The sequence below is a fragment of the Mesoplodon mirus genome (assembly GCF_964341445.2).
Source record: "Mesoplodon mirus genome assembly, chromosome: 1".
In the NCBI taxonomy this organism is placed as follows: domain Eukaryota; kingdom Metazoa; phylum Chordata; class Mammalia; order Artiodactyla; family Ziphiidae; genus Mesoplodon; species Mesoplodon mirus.
In genome coordinates, this window is record NC_138976.1 from 230908847 (window position 1) to 230926520 (window position 17674).

A 17674-nucleotide genomic window follows, 5' to 3' on the forward strand; every position below is an offset into this window, starting at 1 on the left:
CTGAGTCGCCCTTTCATCGAATGCACTGTTCTAGGGTTTTCCAGATGGTCTGCAAGCCGTGTTGCTGTCTTTATGAAAATGAGGACTAGACATGCCCTTCTTTGGCCCGTTGAGTTGACCCTGATCCCAGGTTCACCAGGATCTGTCAGATCATTGGTTGCGTTTCAGCTGTTCGTTTCCTCTGTCCGCTGGGGTGGATTCAGCCTGTGGGGAGGAGTGGTTTGATCTCTAAATCCCGGCCTCCTCCCCCGTTTCCCTCCTGTCAAGGGGCTTAGTTCTTCCTTTCCCGTCGGAAGGTGGCCCTTCCCTTTCTTCCTGCGTCTGAGGACCGCCATCCACCCCAAACGGCAGCTCTGTGTCTCTCTTGTTCTTCCTCTCTCAAGCGTAACTTTAAGCAACACTCCCTACACACACACACTTGTTTTTTGGTCATTAGCATTTTTGCCAGTTTAAGCTCATTCTGGTCTTCAGCTTCTTGAATTGCCACGGCTGTGATATGTTCTTCTTAGGGCCCTTCTCCCGATCTTTTTGTGGAGTCCTTTTGGCCGCTTCCTGGGGCATCACATCGGTGCCTTTAGGTGCCTCTGCATTTTCATCCACTGAGGTAGTTCGCATTTGTGTGCTTAGAACCTCGTTCTGGAAAGCCCTCCCATTGCTCTTGAAGTATCTTTCCTTTTGAGTTTCAGGTCATGCATATATTTTCTTGGAACTTTTAAAATCAGTTCTTTTACACTTCAGAGTTCAAGCCTGACCACGGGCAGTCTGTCCTGTGGGCACGTACTTCTGAGTCCTCACCAGCTGGACATCTGGGCCCCTGGGCTCTGCCTTTCCCCCAGGTGATCAGAGTTAGACCCTACGTTGCAGTTAGCTTGGCTTTCTGTGAGATTAAATTATCAGCAAGTCAGGGACTTCCCTGGTGGTCCAGTGGTTAAGAATCCGCCTTCCAGTGCAGGGGATGTGGGTTTGATCCCTGGTCGGGGAACTAAGATCCCCCATGCCGCGGGCCAACTAAGCCCAAGCGCCGCAACTACCGAGCTCGCGCCCTAGAGCCCGTGCTCCACAATGAAGAGCCTGCCCACCACAACAGAAGATCCCGAGTGCTGCAACTAAGACCCGACGCGGCCAAATACACAAATAAATAAATATGAAAAAAAATCATCAGCAAGTCAAGGGAAAAGTGTATCCGAGATTCCAAGTGTATCAGAGATTCTAGTTTTAGTTGGGACTTGCAGCCACTCTCTAGGTTTCTGACAATTCCCTCATTATTTCTGTCTTCCTTGTCACTCTGTGATCGGCATCGCCCATGTACATAAACTCACCCCCAGATGCGGGCCCGTCCATCGTGCCCTTCTCTCTGCACACGGGGGCCCTCTGGGGGGCTGCCCGGCTGCCCCACATGGCGGGTCACTCCCACGTGTGCTCAGAGCCGTTCCTCTTGAGCAGTATTCTGTCTGGAAGTCCTCGCTCACCAACTCTCAGAAATGTATTTTTGCCCCGACGTGAAATCTCTAGCTAACTCTGTCGGTAACTGTTGTGTGGTTTGATAAATAGGTATTGGAAGCTCTGTCATATGTTTCCAAACATCATCTCAGTTTTTTCTTGTTTGAAACTCTGAGCGTTTCTACCACTGTTTTTCTTCTTTCTGTAAGACCTCTGATAGCTTTTACGGTTATCAGTTTAACCGCCTATCTGGACATTTTTCTAATTTCATGCTCCATTTAAAGACTTCATTATTTGATCAGCTCGTCTCCAGGCAAATGTATTTCTCAGTCCTTATAAGATACTCATGTATATGTATATACATTTTTTATTGTTTTCTAATTATAAACTTTTTAAACTTCTGCATATTTATTTAGAAGTTAGAGAAGATCCAGACATCTAAAACCTAAATGTGATCCAGGGTTTCAAAGAAAACCACTAATATGGTGGTGTATAAATGCTTTTTTCCCCTAGATACCAAAATATAGCAAATATTATTTTGGTCTTTTAAGCTTTCATCTAGAAATAAAATCTTTTTCATTAGCACCAATTATATAATCGGCTGTTCTTATAAACTCTGAGTTCTGTTGAAACATAACTGAGGCATTTAAAAAATATAACAGTTTGATTTGAGCAAAATTCTGTTCAAATCAGGCAGTGCCCCAATGGGAGTGGTCAGGAGACACCAGCCAGGAGCTGAGGGCCAGGCTTTTATAGAGAAGATGGGGAAACAAAGCAGAGAAATTATGTGATTGGCTGCAGGTTAAGTGTCACCTTATTTGGGGAGGACTAGTCCTCTGTGACTCGTTGTCCTGGGTGTGGATTTCTCAACCCTGAGGCGTCTGCAGGCGGAGGGCTGGTTTGCTTAGAGCTTGTCTAATGGCCTCTAATTAAAGCCTGATGGTTTAATTAGCTCAGCTGTCCTGATCTCACAACAGGAGAAGAGAAGAATCCATCTGACGCCCTCCTCTTCCGCCCACCTCCTTAGTCCAATCGGGTGCTGGGAGCATCTTCCCCATATTGTCCTTTGCTCCCAAGCCCACCAGCCGAGTGCTGCTGGTCCCCAGGCTCCCGGAACACCTTCCTGGAAGGTGGCTTTCCTACACGTCCAGTTTAGTGCCCAGATCCCTAACAACTGTCCCCTTCTTTGTCACTGTGCCGATGCTTGAGGACCCTTGCTGTTATTCTTGGGTTTCTTTTTTTTTTTTTTTTTTCTTTTTTTAAATTTTATGTTTTGCCCTCTGGATCTTAGTTCCCCGACCAGGGATCAAACCCATGGCTCCTGCATTGGAAGCACGGAGTCTCAACCGCTGGCCACCAGGGAAGCCCCATTCTTGGGTTTCTTAACTGGAGCATCCATCTAGGGTTTATGTGCTCGTTTCCTTCTCTCTTGAACACTCGTCCTGAAGTCCCTGCTCGTGGCTTTCTTGGCTCCACGATCTTCCTTCCTCCCAGCTCGTTTTTCGCTGTCAGAAACAATGTAGTCTGTGGCTTGGCTGTTTCGTTGAAACAGTTTCATCTGAAACTGTTCCGTTGTCTTAAGGAGAAGAAGTTCCCGCTGAGCTGGGTCTGGAAGGTCCAGATCCGCCCGCAGAGCTTGGCCCCCTGGCCTCTGTGGCGTGCAGCCCAGGTGGACGGTCCTCAGAGCAGAGGTGCTTCCAGAGATGTGGCCGCACTGAGCTCACCGGAGAGGAGGGTGGGCTCGGATGAAAGCCCACGTCACCCCTGACAGTGATGACCATTGGTGAGCCTTAGGCGGTGGGGCCAGTACTGATTCCTGTTCCATCAGGTGGGTATCAGGAACAAGCGTGGAGACTCGTAGCAGCATTGAGCAAGGCTCTTGAGCCCAGTGGTGTTTAACCACGTCTGGAATCTCACGTGGCCTTTCCCTCTCTCCATGCATGATGCCTCTTGAGCTGCGCGTCCACTGGGTCCAGCACCCCGTCGTCCTCCCCCGGCCCTGCTGGGTTTCCTGTGAGTGCCTGTGTGCCCGCAGGGCTGCGTCTCTGCTGGAGGGTGTGAGCTTCTTGCTGCAGGTTCACTGCTGTGATCCCAGAGCCCAGGGCACTGAGGCATCACATTCAATGCTCAGTAAATAGTTGCTTAAAAAACGAGTGATTATCATCATATGATGGTGTGAATTAGGTGTCGGAGGTGGCTTACCCGTGAACAGCACCTCTTATCGCTGGGAGCCTGACAACGTAGATTTTTGATACCAAAGGCCCAGAAGCCTCCCTCTTGCTACGTTCTGTGTGCATCTCAGGGCACAGCAGACCAGAGGGGAAGACAGGCTCGGGTGTGGGTAATCGTGAGTAGTTCAAGTGCAATTCATTTCTGCTTGGGAAGGAGCTCTGACGTGGCGTTTCCATAGCGTCCCCAGCCTCTGCTGTATGACTAATACAGACTTATTAACTTTATGTTCAGACATTATGTTTATATATGAAACTCATTCTGGCTATCTGGTGATGATTTCCTGACCCAAATAGCTTTTTGTTTCCATATGAGATGTGATTTTAAATGATGAAATCTTCTGAAGAGGAATTATGACAGCAAAAACATTATACATCTAGGAATAGTTTCTTGGAAAAACCCACAGGAGAAGAATTATTAAGATTGATGTTAAAAGGTATGCCCTTTTCCGTGCATGCTAACATGACATTTTAAAAATTGCTTTGCTGAAGTGTAGCTGTTATTAATTCATCCGTAGTTTTCATTTCTGCTGTTGTATTTTGAGAAACAAAGGTGCCCTTAATGATACATGTCTGAGTTTGCAAAATTCCCTCAAGGGGCTCAGTGTTCTGCTAACATGGAAACACTGGAATATGGTATTCACAGCCCGGCTACTGGACCCGGGGTAGCGTCCCTCCATGCCAGTGCCCCATCCCCACCTGCATCCCCCCATCCCCTTCCTCATCCCCATCCCCACCTCCATCCCCATCCCTTCCCCGCCCCTTCCCCATCTCCTCCCCCACCCCCACCCCCACCCCACCCCCTCCCCACCCCCATCCCCTTCCCCACCCCTTCCCCATCCCTTTCCTCATCCCCACCCCCTCCCCCACCCCATCCCCTTCCTCATCACCCCCACCCCACCCCCTCCCCTCCCCACACATTCCCTCCCCCCCATCCCCTCCCCTACCCCCACCCCCATCCCCACCCCCACCCCCACCCCCTGGAAGTCACTGGAGCTGCACTTCATGTGTGTGACCCTTCAGAGGAACAAAGTCACCTTTCTTCTTAATCACTTTCGAGGCTGTTCCCCTAGAGGCATCCAGTCAACTGTTTCCCTGGCATCAGGACTGAGCTTTTAGGCAGAGTCTTAGCGGTGGTTTCCTGAGACCGAGTTTATCATGGACTGTGTTCTCAGTAGACCTGTGGGGCCCCTGGGCTCTTGTGTGCGTCCTGATGTCCCAGCGGGAACCGCTGAGGACCTGCAAGGCTGGACGTTCTTCCCAGCTCCTGTATCCGCCCCGAGGCCCCAGGCCCCCTCAGAGGAGGCGCAGATGTGCCAGCAGGTGTGTCCTCCCCCGTCACAGGCCGCCGTGTAGATGGAATCACCATTGCCCTGTGGAGTGCAGACTGCCCTCTCCTCCTCCCTTAGCCCTGGGTCCGGCCAGCTTGCTTCCCATCCCCCGTCCTCTGCCAGCTCATCTGCGTCCTGCTCTCGGCACTGGCGCCGTAGGACATGCAGGCTCGGGTACCTGGCCAAGGATGTGGGACCATTCACTGCAGTGCACACATGGCCCTACGGAAGGTGAACGGGTGAAGCAGAAGCCAGAGAGGTGCGGCTGAGGCCCGGCCTGACTAAAGATGCAAGAGAACCTTCCTCAGGAGGGAGGGGAAGGGTTGGGGGGCTGATGCGCCAGCTCTGCAGCCTGAGCCCCTGACAAACAGAAATGGTCCAGCACATCCCGCCCCTCCCCCCTTCATTCTTGCCCCCGGGGTTACAGGTGCTGTGGGCAGCGATAGCTAAATGGGGCCTGGGGGTGCAGACCCCCTGGGATGCTTGTTCATCTGATACGTGATTACTTTTGTTTCTTCCTCTTTCTGCCAGCCTGCTTCTAATGAAACTGTGTTATTATGCCTCCCCCAGGGGGCTTTTACTGAGTCTGAACTAACTCAATATTCCGGAAAACTTCCTCAGTGTTCTATTAACTCAATATTCAGGAAAACTTCCTCAGTGTTCTCTCTCCTTAAGGGCCCCTCATAATTCTGCTTCCCTGTTAGTGGACCTTAATAATCCCAGTTTGCCTGGAGCGTGTTCTAAAGAATTATTTCTCTGAATTGTTTTATTCTCAGGCCGTGTTTTGAGTCAGAGGACCTGATGATGTAGTTGATATCTTAGTAAGACAATTTAAAGTGATGATTGTTAACCTGTGCTTAGGCATCAGAAGAACACTGACACTTGGGGTCTGGGCACGGAGGAGAGCCAGCCCTCTGTCTGGTTTCCTAGCAGAGCAAAGACCAAGAGCCACGAGATGGCTAGGAAAGATTCTTATTTGTATGCTTGCTTGCAAAAAAGAGACACAAAAATATTTTTTATTATACTGAAGCCTGTTTTTCTAATTTTGTGGAGTTGTTTTTGGCTTTTTAATCAAGGAAGTGCTTACACAGTAGAAATGGTTTGACTTCTGTTATTATTGGTTTGTTTAATTTCATCAAGGCGGTGACAAGTGAACACTTTGATCAAAACGTCACTCATCCCCTCCATGGACTTCCCTGGAGGCCCAGTGGTTAAGACTCCGCGCTTCCACTGCAGGGGGCACGAGTTCGATCCCTAGTTGGGGAACTAAGATCCTGTGTGCCGCGCAGCACGGACAAAAATAAAAGACATCACCCCTGTAAATGATAAGCGTCAGGTCTGTGGCTGTAGAAGTGGGAACAGGTTTATGCTAATTCCGCACACAAGAATTAGAGCTCGGGTCAGCAGAATTTCAGGAAGTTAAAGCCGTCATCTGAAATTTCCATTTGGTCCTAAAGTGCCACTTTGCCTTCACCAAGCCTGAGAAGTGAATAGGTTGGATTTGGGTTTCTCATCATTTTTCTCTACTTGTCCTACCTGCTCTGTGGAGGATGCTGATGAGCACTGGAATGTCCAGAACGAGGGAAAATGCCCAGGCGGGTACGGGGGAGGCCAAGGGCAGGTGAACACATGGTCCCCGGGATCCGGACCGAGAGTCCCCAGACACCCACAGGCGCCCCTCGAAAGCTTACATCAGAACTTGAAACTGCAGCAACGGAACCATGTCTTCGACTCTCGTGCTTTTTTCTTTTTTTCTAGAAAGAGAGAAGGGGACTGTTGAAGCTGCTCTCTGGGGCCTCCACCAAGCGCAAGCCGCGGGGGTCACCGCCGGCCTCGCCCACCCTGGATGTCGAGCCGGGGGCCGAGCTGCTGCCCGGGGCCCCCTGTGCCCCCTGTGCCCCCTGCGCCTGCCCCGGGCCCTGTGATGCCGACACGCCGGCCCCGGCCCCCGGCCCGCAGCGCCGGACCTGCTCCCTGGACTCGGCCCCGGTGGCGCCACCACCGCGGCAGCCCTGCTCGTCCCTGGGCCCTGCGGCCGGTGACGCGAGGCCTGCAGTCTGTGAAAGGTGAGTCCACGGTCACGGCCACCGGGGAGCCAGCAGGTCTGCGGTGTCCGGGGGGCCTCACGTCCCCTTCCCTGGGTCCATGGTGACGGCCAGCCTGGCCCCTGGCCCCCTGGGGTGACGGGCTCCCCCTCTGCCGTTCGCTCCGTGTTCTCGCCCCGCGGGGCTGTGACCCCCTTTCCATCCGTGTCTCCAGCACTGTCCCCGACAGGGCTGTGGGTCACCGCCGCCCTAGCCCCGCTCCTTCTCGTTCCTCGCTCAGGGCCAGCCCTCTGCCCTCGTTTCGTATTTGGCATTTTCCTGAGAGGTTCACGTCACGACCTGCTAGTTGTGAAGCACCTCGAGGACGTGCCCACTCACAGTCCTCTTTGGATGCTTCCCGAGCCAGAGGGCGGCCGAGTTCTCCTGGGCTGACCCCCTCCTGACCCCCTCCTGACCCGCTGACTGGGTTCCGATACCCGCAGGACGCCGAGCCCTGTTCCGTGACTGTGGCCCTGAGTCACCGTAATTTACACACGGGAGCCACCCTGTCTGATTCCACTGCTGGGGCTCTTAGGAGTGCATTAGGAGAGAAAATCTACTAAATAAGACAAAAACCTACTAGGATCGTATGAATTAGAAACGCGGCACAGTTCATTGCCCGGGAAGACACCATGAAGTACACTAAAAACGGGACTGTTTTCCCATAATGCAGAAATATATAAATACGTGCTTTACGAGGTGCCGTCTGTGTCTGTAAGCTTTATTCCCTCCTCTGTCCCTGCGTCTCATAAATAAAGCAAATTTCTAGTTTGTGGAGGTGTTGCCTTTGGGGCAGCCTTTTCTGTTACTCATTCACAAACTACTATCAAGTGTTATACTTTCAAATGACTGAAATTCACCTTAACGCTGTATTTCAGATGAACACTTGTACCCACCAAAATCTGAGGCTTTCATTCAGACGACTTGAGGGGGGCATATACTTTATTACTCAGAAATAACCTGGGGAAGAATTCGTCAAACAATCTATGCACCTTGAGTACAAAGTACACAATTTACTGTGTACTTTTACGGTGAAGTGAAATAATTTCATGTATTTCTGACCCTTATGGAACCGGTTTTGAAATGAGACGTCACCCTGAAAAGTGTTCCTGTCCCGCCGATAGGATCGTTGTGTCTTTCCCCTCATCTGTGGGGCTCTCAGTAAAGCCTTGAAATCCTGCCCCAGATTCACGCCATCCTTTATTCTGAGAGTCTCGCTCTTCTCTGCGGTGTTTCTCTGCTTTCCAGGGATCGCACCTATGTGCCAGTCCAGCAGCTGGTTTCTTTTCTTTCAGTCCCAGGCACTGATGTGCAGTTTCCCCCCCGAGCCCTGAGCCTCCCCCCTCCCCTGTCATTTGTGGTGGCGGCGTGACTGTTCCGAGTGACACTTTACTTCCCCGAGCACACCTTCCTCTCCAGACGCCACATGTGCCCAGTCTGTGAGCTTCTGCATCCCAGCCCCTTCCTCTTCAAGGAGCTCCTTGCTCACAGCAGGCTCCTGCTGTCCAGAGCATCTGCAAAGGAGGGGCTTCGGGTGCAGGCAGGTGGCAGTGGTTCACGGGCAGGCTGCCCCTCAGGCAGGGAGCGGGGAGGGTTACTGGTGGGGACGGAGGCGGCACGGTGTGCTGGGATCCTCTTCCGGGGGTTGCATAGCACCATTTCCATCTTTACAAGTGGGAAAGTGCTCTTGGGAGAGAATTCCTGCCCCGCGTTTATATTTTTATAATCCATATGTTCACTGGAATACTGAATATAATAGCCAGCCTGACCGACGTTTCCCAGCCCGTTTGCCTTCGTACAGCGCGGCTGATGTTATGTATCTAACTTGGATTCTTAGGTCTGCCTGACTATGAAAACAACAGGAAAAATGTGTGGAAACAAGTAGAATAGGAAAACAGTCTATTATCCTGTTGTCCACTGGGAATGAAATTGTTTGTTTACTCAAAAACTACCGAGGACATCATTTAGGGATTGCCTGTTTCAGTATTTCAGAACTTTCAACATAATAAAAAGTACTTCATGCTAAAAATGCAGGGAAGATTAACTGTCACATCAGTCTAATTCAGGAAGCATTTCAGGATCTCAGAGGCCTCGATTCACAATCTAAAAATCACGACTCCAGCCCCCGCAAAGCGCAGAAGCCTGAGGTTCTTTGGGTAGAATTTTTCCTGGTAGAATTTCACTGAAATATTTTTCAGTGTCTAACATCGGTCCAGTATGAGATAGGATTCATCTACAGATGAGAATGAGAACAGGAATAAAATTTCCTCCCAAACCATGACCCTGCCCCATAAATCTCAAATGAAAGAATGGGACCAGGGTGCCCAGTGCTGTCAGGCGGAAGAAGCCTTCTCAGGAGAGAAAGACATAAGCATCTCACAATAAGGAAGGAGGAGCCTGGAGGTGTTGACAGATCTTGGTGTCAGCTGAGACTGTTCTCTGAGGAACAAAAGGATTCTTTTGTGTTTGTTAGAGAGACTGAAGAAAACAAGCAAGAAATGTTATATCCTGGAGGCAGAATAGAATTGATGACAGTGGAAATAATAGATGTTTTAGGCTCTTGGAGAGACTGGGAAAAATATAATTAGGAAATTGCAAAGAGAAAGTAGAAATAAAATATTTCAGAAGGGATGGCAAATAAAAGAAAGGGCATGTGACAGTTTTTTTTCCTACTTAAAAAAAATTACAGATAAAGGGCTTAAGGAGACACAGCAGGTCATCTCCGTATATTTTTAAGTTTAGGAATTAAACTGATAACCACATACCTATAAGCCCATCTGGTGAATTGGCAAAGAACCTCTGATCTTTGATGAGGGATTTGGCTAGAATGCTTAGAAACATACAAATTGGATAGAGAGAGATTTACAGAAAGGCAGTCGGGCTTAAACAGCATGATTAATTTGAGCCCGTGACAGTGAACCCACCGGGTGAAGCAATGGACATAATTCACTCGGACTTCAAGCAAACTACAAAGCGAGTGAGTTTGGTTTTGCCAGTGACGTACTTAATTGGATCGCAGTTTGCTGTGGCACCTGGCAGAAAGCAGTGAAGGCCAGGGAGCTGGACAGGGTGCTTCCCAGAGTCCCAGGGGGTGCAATTTGGGCTAAACCAGGAGAGGTTAGAAACAAAAATGCACGAACTACAGAGAACATGAGAGAGACCAGAAAAATTAAGGAAATAGAAAATTTGTGCTAATAAAAGACTGCAAGTGCTCGTCTAGTCAGAAGCCAGATACCTTAGCCCAGAGCGGGAAGACTGCCCTTGGGATGCCAGTGAAGCTTCTTTATACAGCAAGCGTCTTTTTCTCAAATTCCACCCTGGTCATTATCACCAAAAATTCATTTAGTGTCACACAGCCACCAAGAGGCCGAGGCCTATTTAGGGCCAGGTCTGTGAGCCACTCTGTACGTCCCACAGTGACCCCAGGGCTCTGTCCAGAGAGGGCAGGAGATGCATCCCAGCAGCCAAGCACCGCGCAGCTTTGGATGGTTTTTCCTCTTTCTCGCTTCCTTCCGTGCTTTCTCTCTCTCTCTCTCTCTCTCTCTCCCTTTCCCTCCTTCCGTTCTCCCTCCCTTCCTTCCTTCCTTCCTTCCTTTCTTTCATCTTTCCATTAACTTTTAAATTCACTTATCTTAATTTTATATTTGTGATCAAATACCATTTTTACCATTTCTTCCAAGTGTACAATTCAGTAGCATTAATAAGTACATTCACGTTGTTGTACAACCATCACCACTATCCACTTCTAGACCTCTTTCATCATCCCATTCAACACTAACTCCCCGTTCCCTCCTCTCTCAGCCCCTGACAACCCCCATTTTACTTGCTGACTGTATGAGTTTGTTCTGCAAACCTCATAAGTGAAATTGTATATTTGTTCTTTTGTGTGCGGCTTATTTCACTTAGCATAATGTTTTTAAGGTTCATCCATGTTGTAACCTGTGTCTGTCAGAATTTCATTCCTTTTTGAGGAGCTTTGTCCATTTAAAAAGTAGTTTTCCTATACGGTCAGGACTTTTATTTTAGTCACTTGGCATGCTTATTAAGCATGACCATATGGGGCTTCCCTGGTGGCGCAGTGGTTGAGAGTCCGCCTGCCGATGCAGGGGACATGGGTTCGTGCCCCAGTCCGGGAAGATCCCACATGCCGCGGAGCAGCTGGGCCCGTGAGCCATGGCCGCTGAGCCTGCGTGTCCGGAGCCTGTGCTCCGCAACGGGAGAGGCCACAACAGTGAGAGGCCCGCGTACCGCAAAAACAAAAACAAAAACAAAAAAACCAAAGAATGATCACATGTATTTACTATGTTCGCTGGTGTGAGGTGTATACGGTGAGTTTACCATCACTTCACCCCTGAAGCAGCTCATGTTTTGTTTTGGCCAAATGAACGAGGCAGGGGTGCAGCTGGTGGTGATGCAGTGTAGACTGTGCTAAGTGCCGAGGCTTCTGGAATCTGGTCAGGTGTGAAGTTACCTGCAGCCGCGGGGCAGGTGGGAGCCAGGCTTTGAGAGGCCTGTCAGGCGTGGGCGGCGCGGAGGTTGTCTGAGAGAGTCCCCAGGGGGCCACATGAGCCAAGACATGGGGTGCGGAGAGAGGCCACGCCTGGGGGAGCGTCCCCGTGTGGAGGCGCGCTTGGCACGTTTGTGGGGATGATAGTAGCTGTAGCTATAAAGAGAGACTGAGGCCGGTCACTGAGGGCTTCACACACCAGGCTGAGGAATAACCTAACTCCGAGGCGCTGGGAAGCCATAAGGAGTTTTGAGCCAGAAATAGCTACACACAGAGCTGGCAGTTAAAGTTAGTATTTCGCTTCTTTGCAAACTGGAATGAGGACGGGAGGAGATTTGAGGCGGGAGGACAGGCAGGTTGTTTGGTCAGGTGGGAGGGGACACAGCGGCGTGGCCAGAGTGCAGACTTGCAGGTGGACCCCAGGTCCCGTGGCGGTCATGGGAAAGAAGTCTGGCTGCTGAGGCTCAGGGCTGCCCCGCGTCCCTGCTCAGATCAAGCCGAGCATCATCCAGGGGCCCGACGGCTGTGCTCACATCTGCCGGGGGATTGCTGAACATCCACTTGGCAAAGCTCCTCCACCCCTGAGACGGTGGCCGGCTGGGCCCATTGTTGGCCTTGGGCGTCTGCATTGGAAACCTGGTGCAGACACCCTCGAGGCACATCCAGCATCTGAGCAGAGTCTCTGCTGCACCAGCTGGTCTCCCTACAACCCAAGGTCTCCCTGAAGGCCCGTCACTTAGCGGTGAAAATCCACTGCCCTGTGGGCTTGGCACGAAGATCATGGTCTTAGCCTAGCAGCAATTCTAGTTCAGAAAATGTTTGACAAAATTGGTTTAGTGCAGTTTTTAAAATGCAAATATTAGAACTATTCACTTTTTTCAAGAAATGTTTTTGTTCCATTTCACCTGTAAGGCAGCTGGCAGAGGACCGGTGGGCATACATTTCATCAGAGCTACTGTGAATATGGTCTGAGTCACTTGTACGCTTCTTTCCATAATTATAAAGCTTTGCTCAAATTTCAACTTGCCCCAAGTGGCAGCTTGGATTTTTTTTTAATTTAAATATTTATTTATTTGGCTGCATCGGGTCTTAGTTGTGGCACACGAGCTCTTCGTTGTGTTGTGCAGGCTCCTCTCTAGTTGTGGTGCGCGGGTTCCAGAGCTCCAGAGCACACAAGCTCAGCAGTTGTGGCGCGCGGGCGTAGTTGCTCCGCGGCATGTGGGATCTTAGTTCCCCGACCAGGGATCGAACCCGCGTCCCCTGCATTGGAAGGGCAGAGTCTTAACCACTGGGCCGCCAGGGAAGTCCCGGCAGCATGAGTTTTTCCGTGGATCTTCAGCCTGCTGGCATCAGAGTTGAGCAGCCTTCTCATCTGGATTCCTTCCTTCAGGGTAGTCCACAGTGGGAAGCTGTCGGAGAAGGGTTTCCAGAGCCCTAACTCTGTCGTTCTAAAGTCTGTCAGTGTGTTGTCAGGACGTTCTCCTTCAGGGTGTGGTCTGAGTCGTTCCTGGGTAGAGGCGGCTGTCGGTCACCTCCCTGAAGCGCCAGGCCCCCGCCCGCCAGGCCCCCGCCCGCTCTAGCCTGAGCCACACGATCGTGCTGGGTGCTGGCCCCTGGGGTGTCAGCTCTGTGACAGACACCATCCTGGGTGCATCCCACCTGTGTCCTCCACACATCACCTGATGCTACCTGCTCCAGTCCCTGCAGTCCTAGTCCACAGATGAGAAAACCGAGGTCCAAGCAGAGATGGCCGCCCACAGTGAAGCTGCTCCAAATGGCCCCAAAGCCTGCGTGGATCCCCAGGCCCACTTCTTCCATGAGGCCAGGCCTCCCCCACCTCCTCCAAGCTTGATTGAAGCCTGTCAGTACTCACGTTTCAGTTCTCTGGACCTTTCTTGGAGATAATCAGGCAGCCTCCGTGCCGTGCTTCTCCTCCAGACCCTGGAGGATAGTTTGGCTCCTGAGCCCAGGGTTGTTCAGAAATGGTGTAGGTGGCCCCTGGGCCTTTGCAGAGATGCCTTTTTTAATAGAGTCATAGCCTGGGGCTCTTGCTCAGGTCTTAACATGAGTGGATTCTGGTTTTTATGGAATGGAGGCTGGTGAAACTAGCAATCTTCCAAAAGGACTGGGCTCAGATGGCTTTCATGAGTTTGGGGCAGTTCTGTAGAATTGGTTCTGATGACCAACTTTTCACCCATGACATTCTCTACTTGCTGTTAAGAGTAATTCCTGTGAGGCTATAAATTCATTTTCTGACTTCGAGACCCAAATGAGAGTAGAAACTCAACCACTTTTGTAGCTGAAGAACTAACTGATTAGCATGAGACAGGGAGAGATTATTTATTAGTTATCTTTTGCTGTATAACACATTACCCCCAAAACTCAGTGGCTTAAAATAACTGTAAATATGTATTATTTCATAGTTCTATGGGTTGAGAATTTGGGGATAGCTTATGTGGGTGATTCTGGCTTAGGCTATTTGTTAGGATGAGTGTCCAGATGTCAGCCTGAGCTGCAGGTGTGTAAAGGTTTGACTGGGGCTGGAAGACCCCTTTCAAGGTGGTCCCGCTGGCTTATGGGAAGAGACGTCTGTTACCCGGCATGTGGTCCTGTCCACAGGGTGATGAATCAGCTGACAGTGTGGGACTGGTTTCCCGGGAGACAGCCGGGTGGGAGCCGCACCTGTTAGGACCCCACCTCAGGACCAGAGACCATCATTTTCACAGGATTCTGTTGGTCACACAGGTGGGCGGAGACCACACAGAGTGTGAAAAACAGCTCACCTCCCTCTGGCTTCCCTGGCTCTTAACCATACTTTTGCAGAAGGAAACGAAGAAGCATGGAAGCAGGGGGTAGGTGACCTTGAACCAGCAAGGCTTCTGGAATCTTTCAGTAATAATTACATATCTTCCCACTGATACCTGAGTTGAGAACCAGTGGAGAAACAGACACAGATGTCAGACCAACTGAGTTCTGAATGCCGGCCTCCTTCCTGGTGGTGGTGGATTGAACTGGTGGTCTCGGTCCTCCCCTCCCTGCGTGGACCTTGGGACAACCTGCCTCAGGGAGAATTGGGGTGTTTAGGGCAGGATTTCCTTAGTCAGGACCTGGTCTGTGGACCATTATGCACATCCAAACATTGTTCATGCCAAGTCTCTACTCAACAGGGGACGGTGGCATTTTGAGTCATTTTACCAACATTATAGGCAAACTTGTGCTCCGTCCTGTTCTGTCAGCATCTCAGGCGCGTGTACTGGCTTTGCTCAACTCTGAGCAGCTGTGACTAAGCCCACTCTGTCTCTCCCCGCCTCCTCCTCCTTGCTTCCCCTCCCTCCTTCTCCCCTCTTTCCCATATCTCTCTCTCTCCCCCATCTCTCCCCATCTCTCCCCCATCTCTCCCCCATCTCTCCCCGAACTCTCTCCCCATCTCTCCCCATCTCTCTCTCTCTCCCCATCTCTCCCCCATCTCTCTCTCTCTCCCCATCTCTCCCCCATATCTCTCTCTCTCTCCCAATCTCTCCCCCATATCTCTCTCTCCCCCATCTCTCCCCCATCTCTCTCCCCATCTCTCCCCCCATCTCTCCCCATCTCTCTCCCCCATCTCTCTCTCCCCCATCTCTCTCTCCCCCATATCTTTGTCTCTCCCCCATCTCTCCCCCATCTCTCTCTCTCTCCCCCATATCTCTCTCTCTCCCCCATCTCTCCCCCATCTCTACCCCCATCTCTCTCTCTCTCCCCATCTCTCTCGCCCACTCCATCTCTTTCTCCCTCACTCCCCCTTCTCTTGCAGGCACCGGGTGGTGGTTTCCTACCCCCCACAGAGTGAGGCAGAACTGGAACTCAAGGAGGGCGACATCGTGTTTGTGCACAGGAAGCGGGAGGACGGCTGGTTCAAGGGCACGCTGCAGCGGAACGGGAAGACGGGCCTCTTCCCCGGGAGCTTCGTGGAAAACATCTGAGGAGCCGCCGGGGGCTGGACCTCTCCTATCACCGCATCCATCACAAGGTCCACAGGGACCCGGGGCGGCAGGAGCAGGGTGCGTGCCATGTGCCTGGTCCTGTCTGATTCACTCCACAGAGGAACCTTTTCTAAAAAGATATCTAGCTGAGACGGACAACTGTTTACAAGGCTTAACTAATTTATTTGCTTTTTTAAACTTGAATTTTTCTTGTAATAGATAAATTCTTTGGATTATGATTTTAAGAAATTATTAATTTATGAAATGATAGCCAAGGTGAAGCTGGATGATCCCCTGTCGGGAGCAAAAGTGTGTCCTTGATGCGGATGCAGCCCCTGCCCCCCTGGGCTTCACCTCGGCTTCTTTGAGTCAGAGATGCCCGTTCTCGGGTTTGCTTGTCTCTTTGGGAAACCAGGACACACAAGTGAATCCGTGTCGCTGAGGGACCCCGGGGTAGCGGGGCAGGAGCCTGTCTCTCTGGTTGGGGTTGGGAATCACTCCAAGACCTAGTCCTTAGTTTAACCTTGAAGGTCTCTGATTCCCTAGAATAAGGAAGAATAAAGCACAGCCCTTGGACAGAATGTGTTCAGAAATAGATTTAGTTTCATAACAGAAGCGGCTCAGCTCGGTGGCTGGAAGTTGAACCGAGGTTGCCACCTGTCTGAGGATGGCTCTGAATGTTACTGCGCTGGGACCTGCCTGTGCAGTCATGCAGGAGGGACCCTGCGAGGCGGCCCAGGCGTCCGTGGGGCGCTTCCCACACCCCCGCCCCCGAGGGTGGTGGACCCCCTGCACAGAGGCCACGGGCGATGCCCACCCGCCTGCGCTGGACCGGGCAGCCCCTCCTCTGCCCCAAACCAGGCCCTCCCCGGCTGTGACCCGGGCTCCCTGTCCCTCCAGGTGGCTGCAGGCGGGGCCTCAGGGCAGCGCCCCCCTGGCAGGCTGGTGGGTGCAGGTGGGCAGAGCCCACATCCTGCAGCCCGGCCCTGACAGCCCACCTCCACCCTGTCCGACCACGCGGCCTGGGTCAGGGCTGCCCTCCAAACAGAACCAGGGAATTGGGCTTGGCGACGTCAGAGACCGTGGCCACAGTTTTCTCATGAAAAAGCAGACGCAAAAGCCTTTTTCATTTTTTACTTTTAAGAATTATAGCTGGGGAATCAAAACATAGACTGTGAGTCTTCTCGCAGTAGCAAGCGGTTTCATGGTCTTAAAGAGATATATTATGTGGTTGAAATGAAATCATTCCTAAATTAAGCATTTTTTAATAAGACACTGTACATTATGTTCCTGTGTATTGAATTTTTTAAAAAAATACTTTACTGGGATATTCATGTAATATATAAAGTTTTGGTGAAATGAAATTTAGCTAGAAACAAAGCTGCCATCAGCTTTCATCTGTGTAAGTTGACACCAATGTGTCATAATATTCTTTATTTTGGGAAATTAGTGTATTTTATAAAAATTTTAAAAAGTAAGACTACTACTACAGGATAAGATCATTTTTTTACCTGTCTTTTCTCCATATTTTAAGCTATGTGATTGAAGTACCTCTGTTAATAGTTTCCTGGTATGAAGTTGGTAAAAATTTCATCTGTTAATAGATCACTTAGATAATATAATGTATGGGTTTTCTGTTGGTTTTGGGGGCACAGTAGATGGAGATTTTGTAACAAGGGCTTGTTACACGGCGATTAAGGTAATGATAAAATTGCAGTTTATTGTTCCTTTTCATGTTAATAATTTGGAGAAAAGGTTCAAGATTAAAATTTGATGTTCAGCCTTTATGCATCCATTGTGTCCATCCTTAAAGTTTTTCTTTTTCTTTTTTTTGTCTTAAACATGGCATAGTTTCTACTTCATAAAAATTCTTTGCATGTTCCTCAGACAGACGGCATCTACAAGAATCAGTTCGGTGGTTATGATACAGTTTACCTCTCCAGCCAACCAACCTTATTTGTTAACGAGGTTTTCCCAGAGAGTTTACAGTCTTAAAAGAGCGTGTGGCGTCTCAAGCAGGGGCTGGGTGACTCGTCTGATCCCCTTTCCCCCTTCACGGTGGCTAAACCGTCCGGTGACCCTGGAAGTTTCTTCTTGGCCACAGAAGGGAGTACCAGACCTAAAC

The 17674-nt window shown here is 50.5% G+C and overlaps 1 protein-coding gene across 3 annotated transcripts in view; it reads left to right on the forward strand.

Annotated features, from left to right (window-relative positions):
* Positions 1-17340, forward strand: part of SH3RF1 (SH3 domain containing ring finger 1) — a 147724-nt gene extending 130384 nt beyond the window's left edge. For all 3 annotated transcript variants that reach the window (XM_082625124.1, XM_082625122.1, XM_082625123.1), the window contains exons 11-12: positions 6758-7065; positions 15381-17340. In XM_082625124.1, the coding sequence (XP_082481250.1) occupies positions 6758-7065; positions 15381-15549 (477 nt within the window). In that variant the 3' untranslated portion in view covers positions 15550-17340. The remainder of the gene's footprint in view (positions 1-6757; positions 7066-15380) is intronic.
* Positions 17341-17674: the final 334 nt, after the last annotated feature.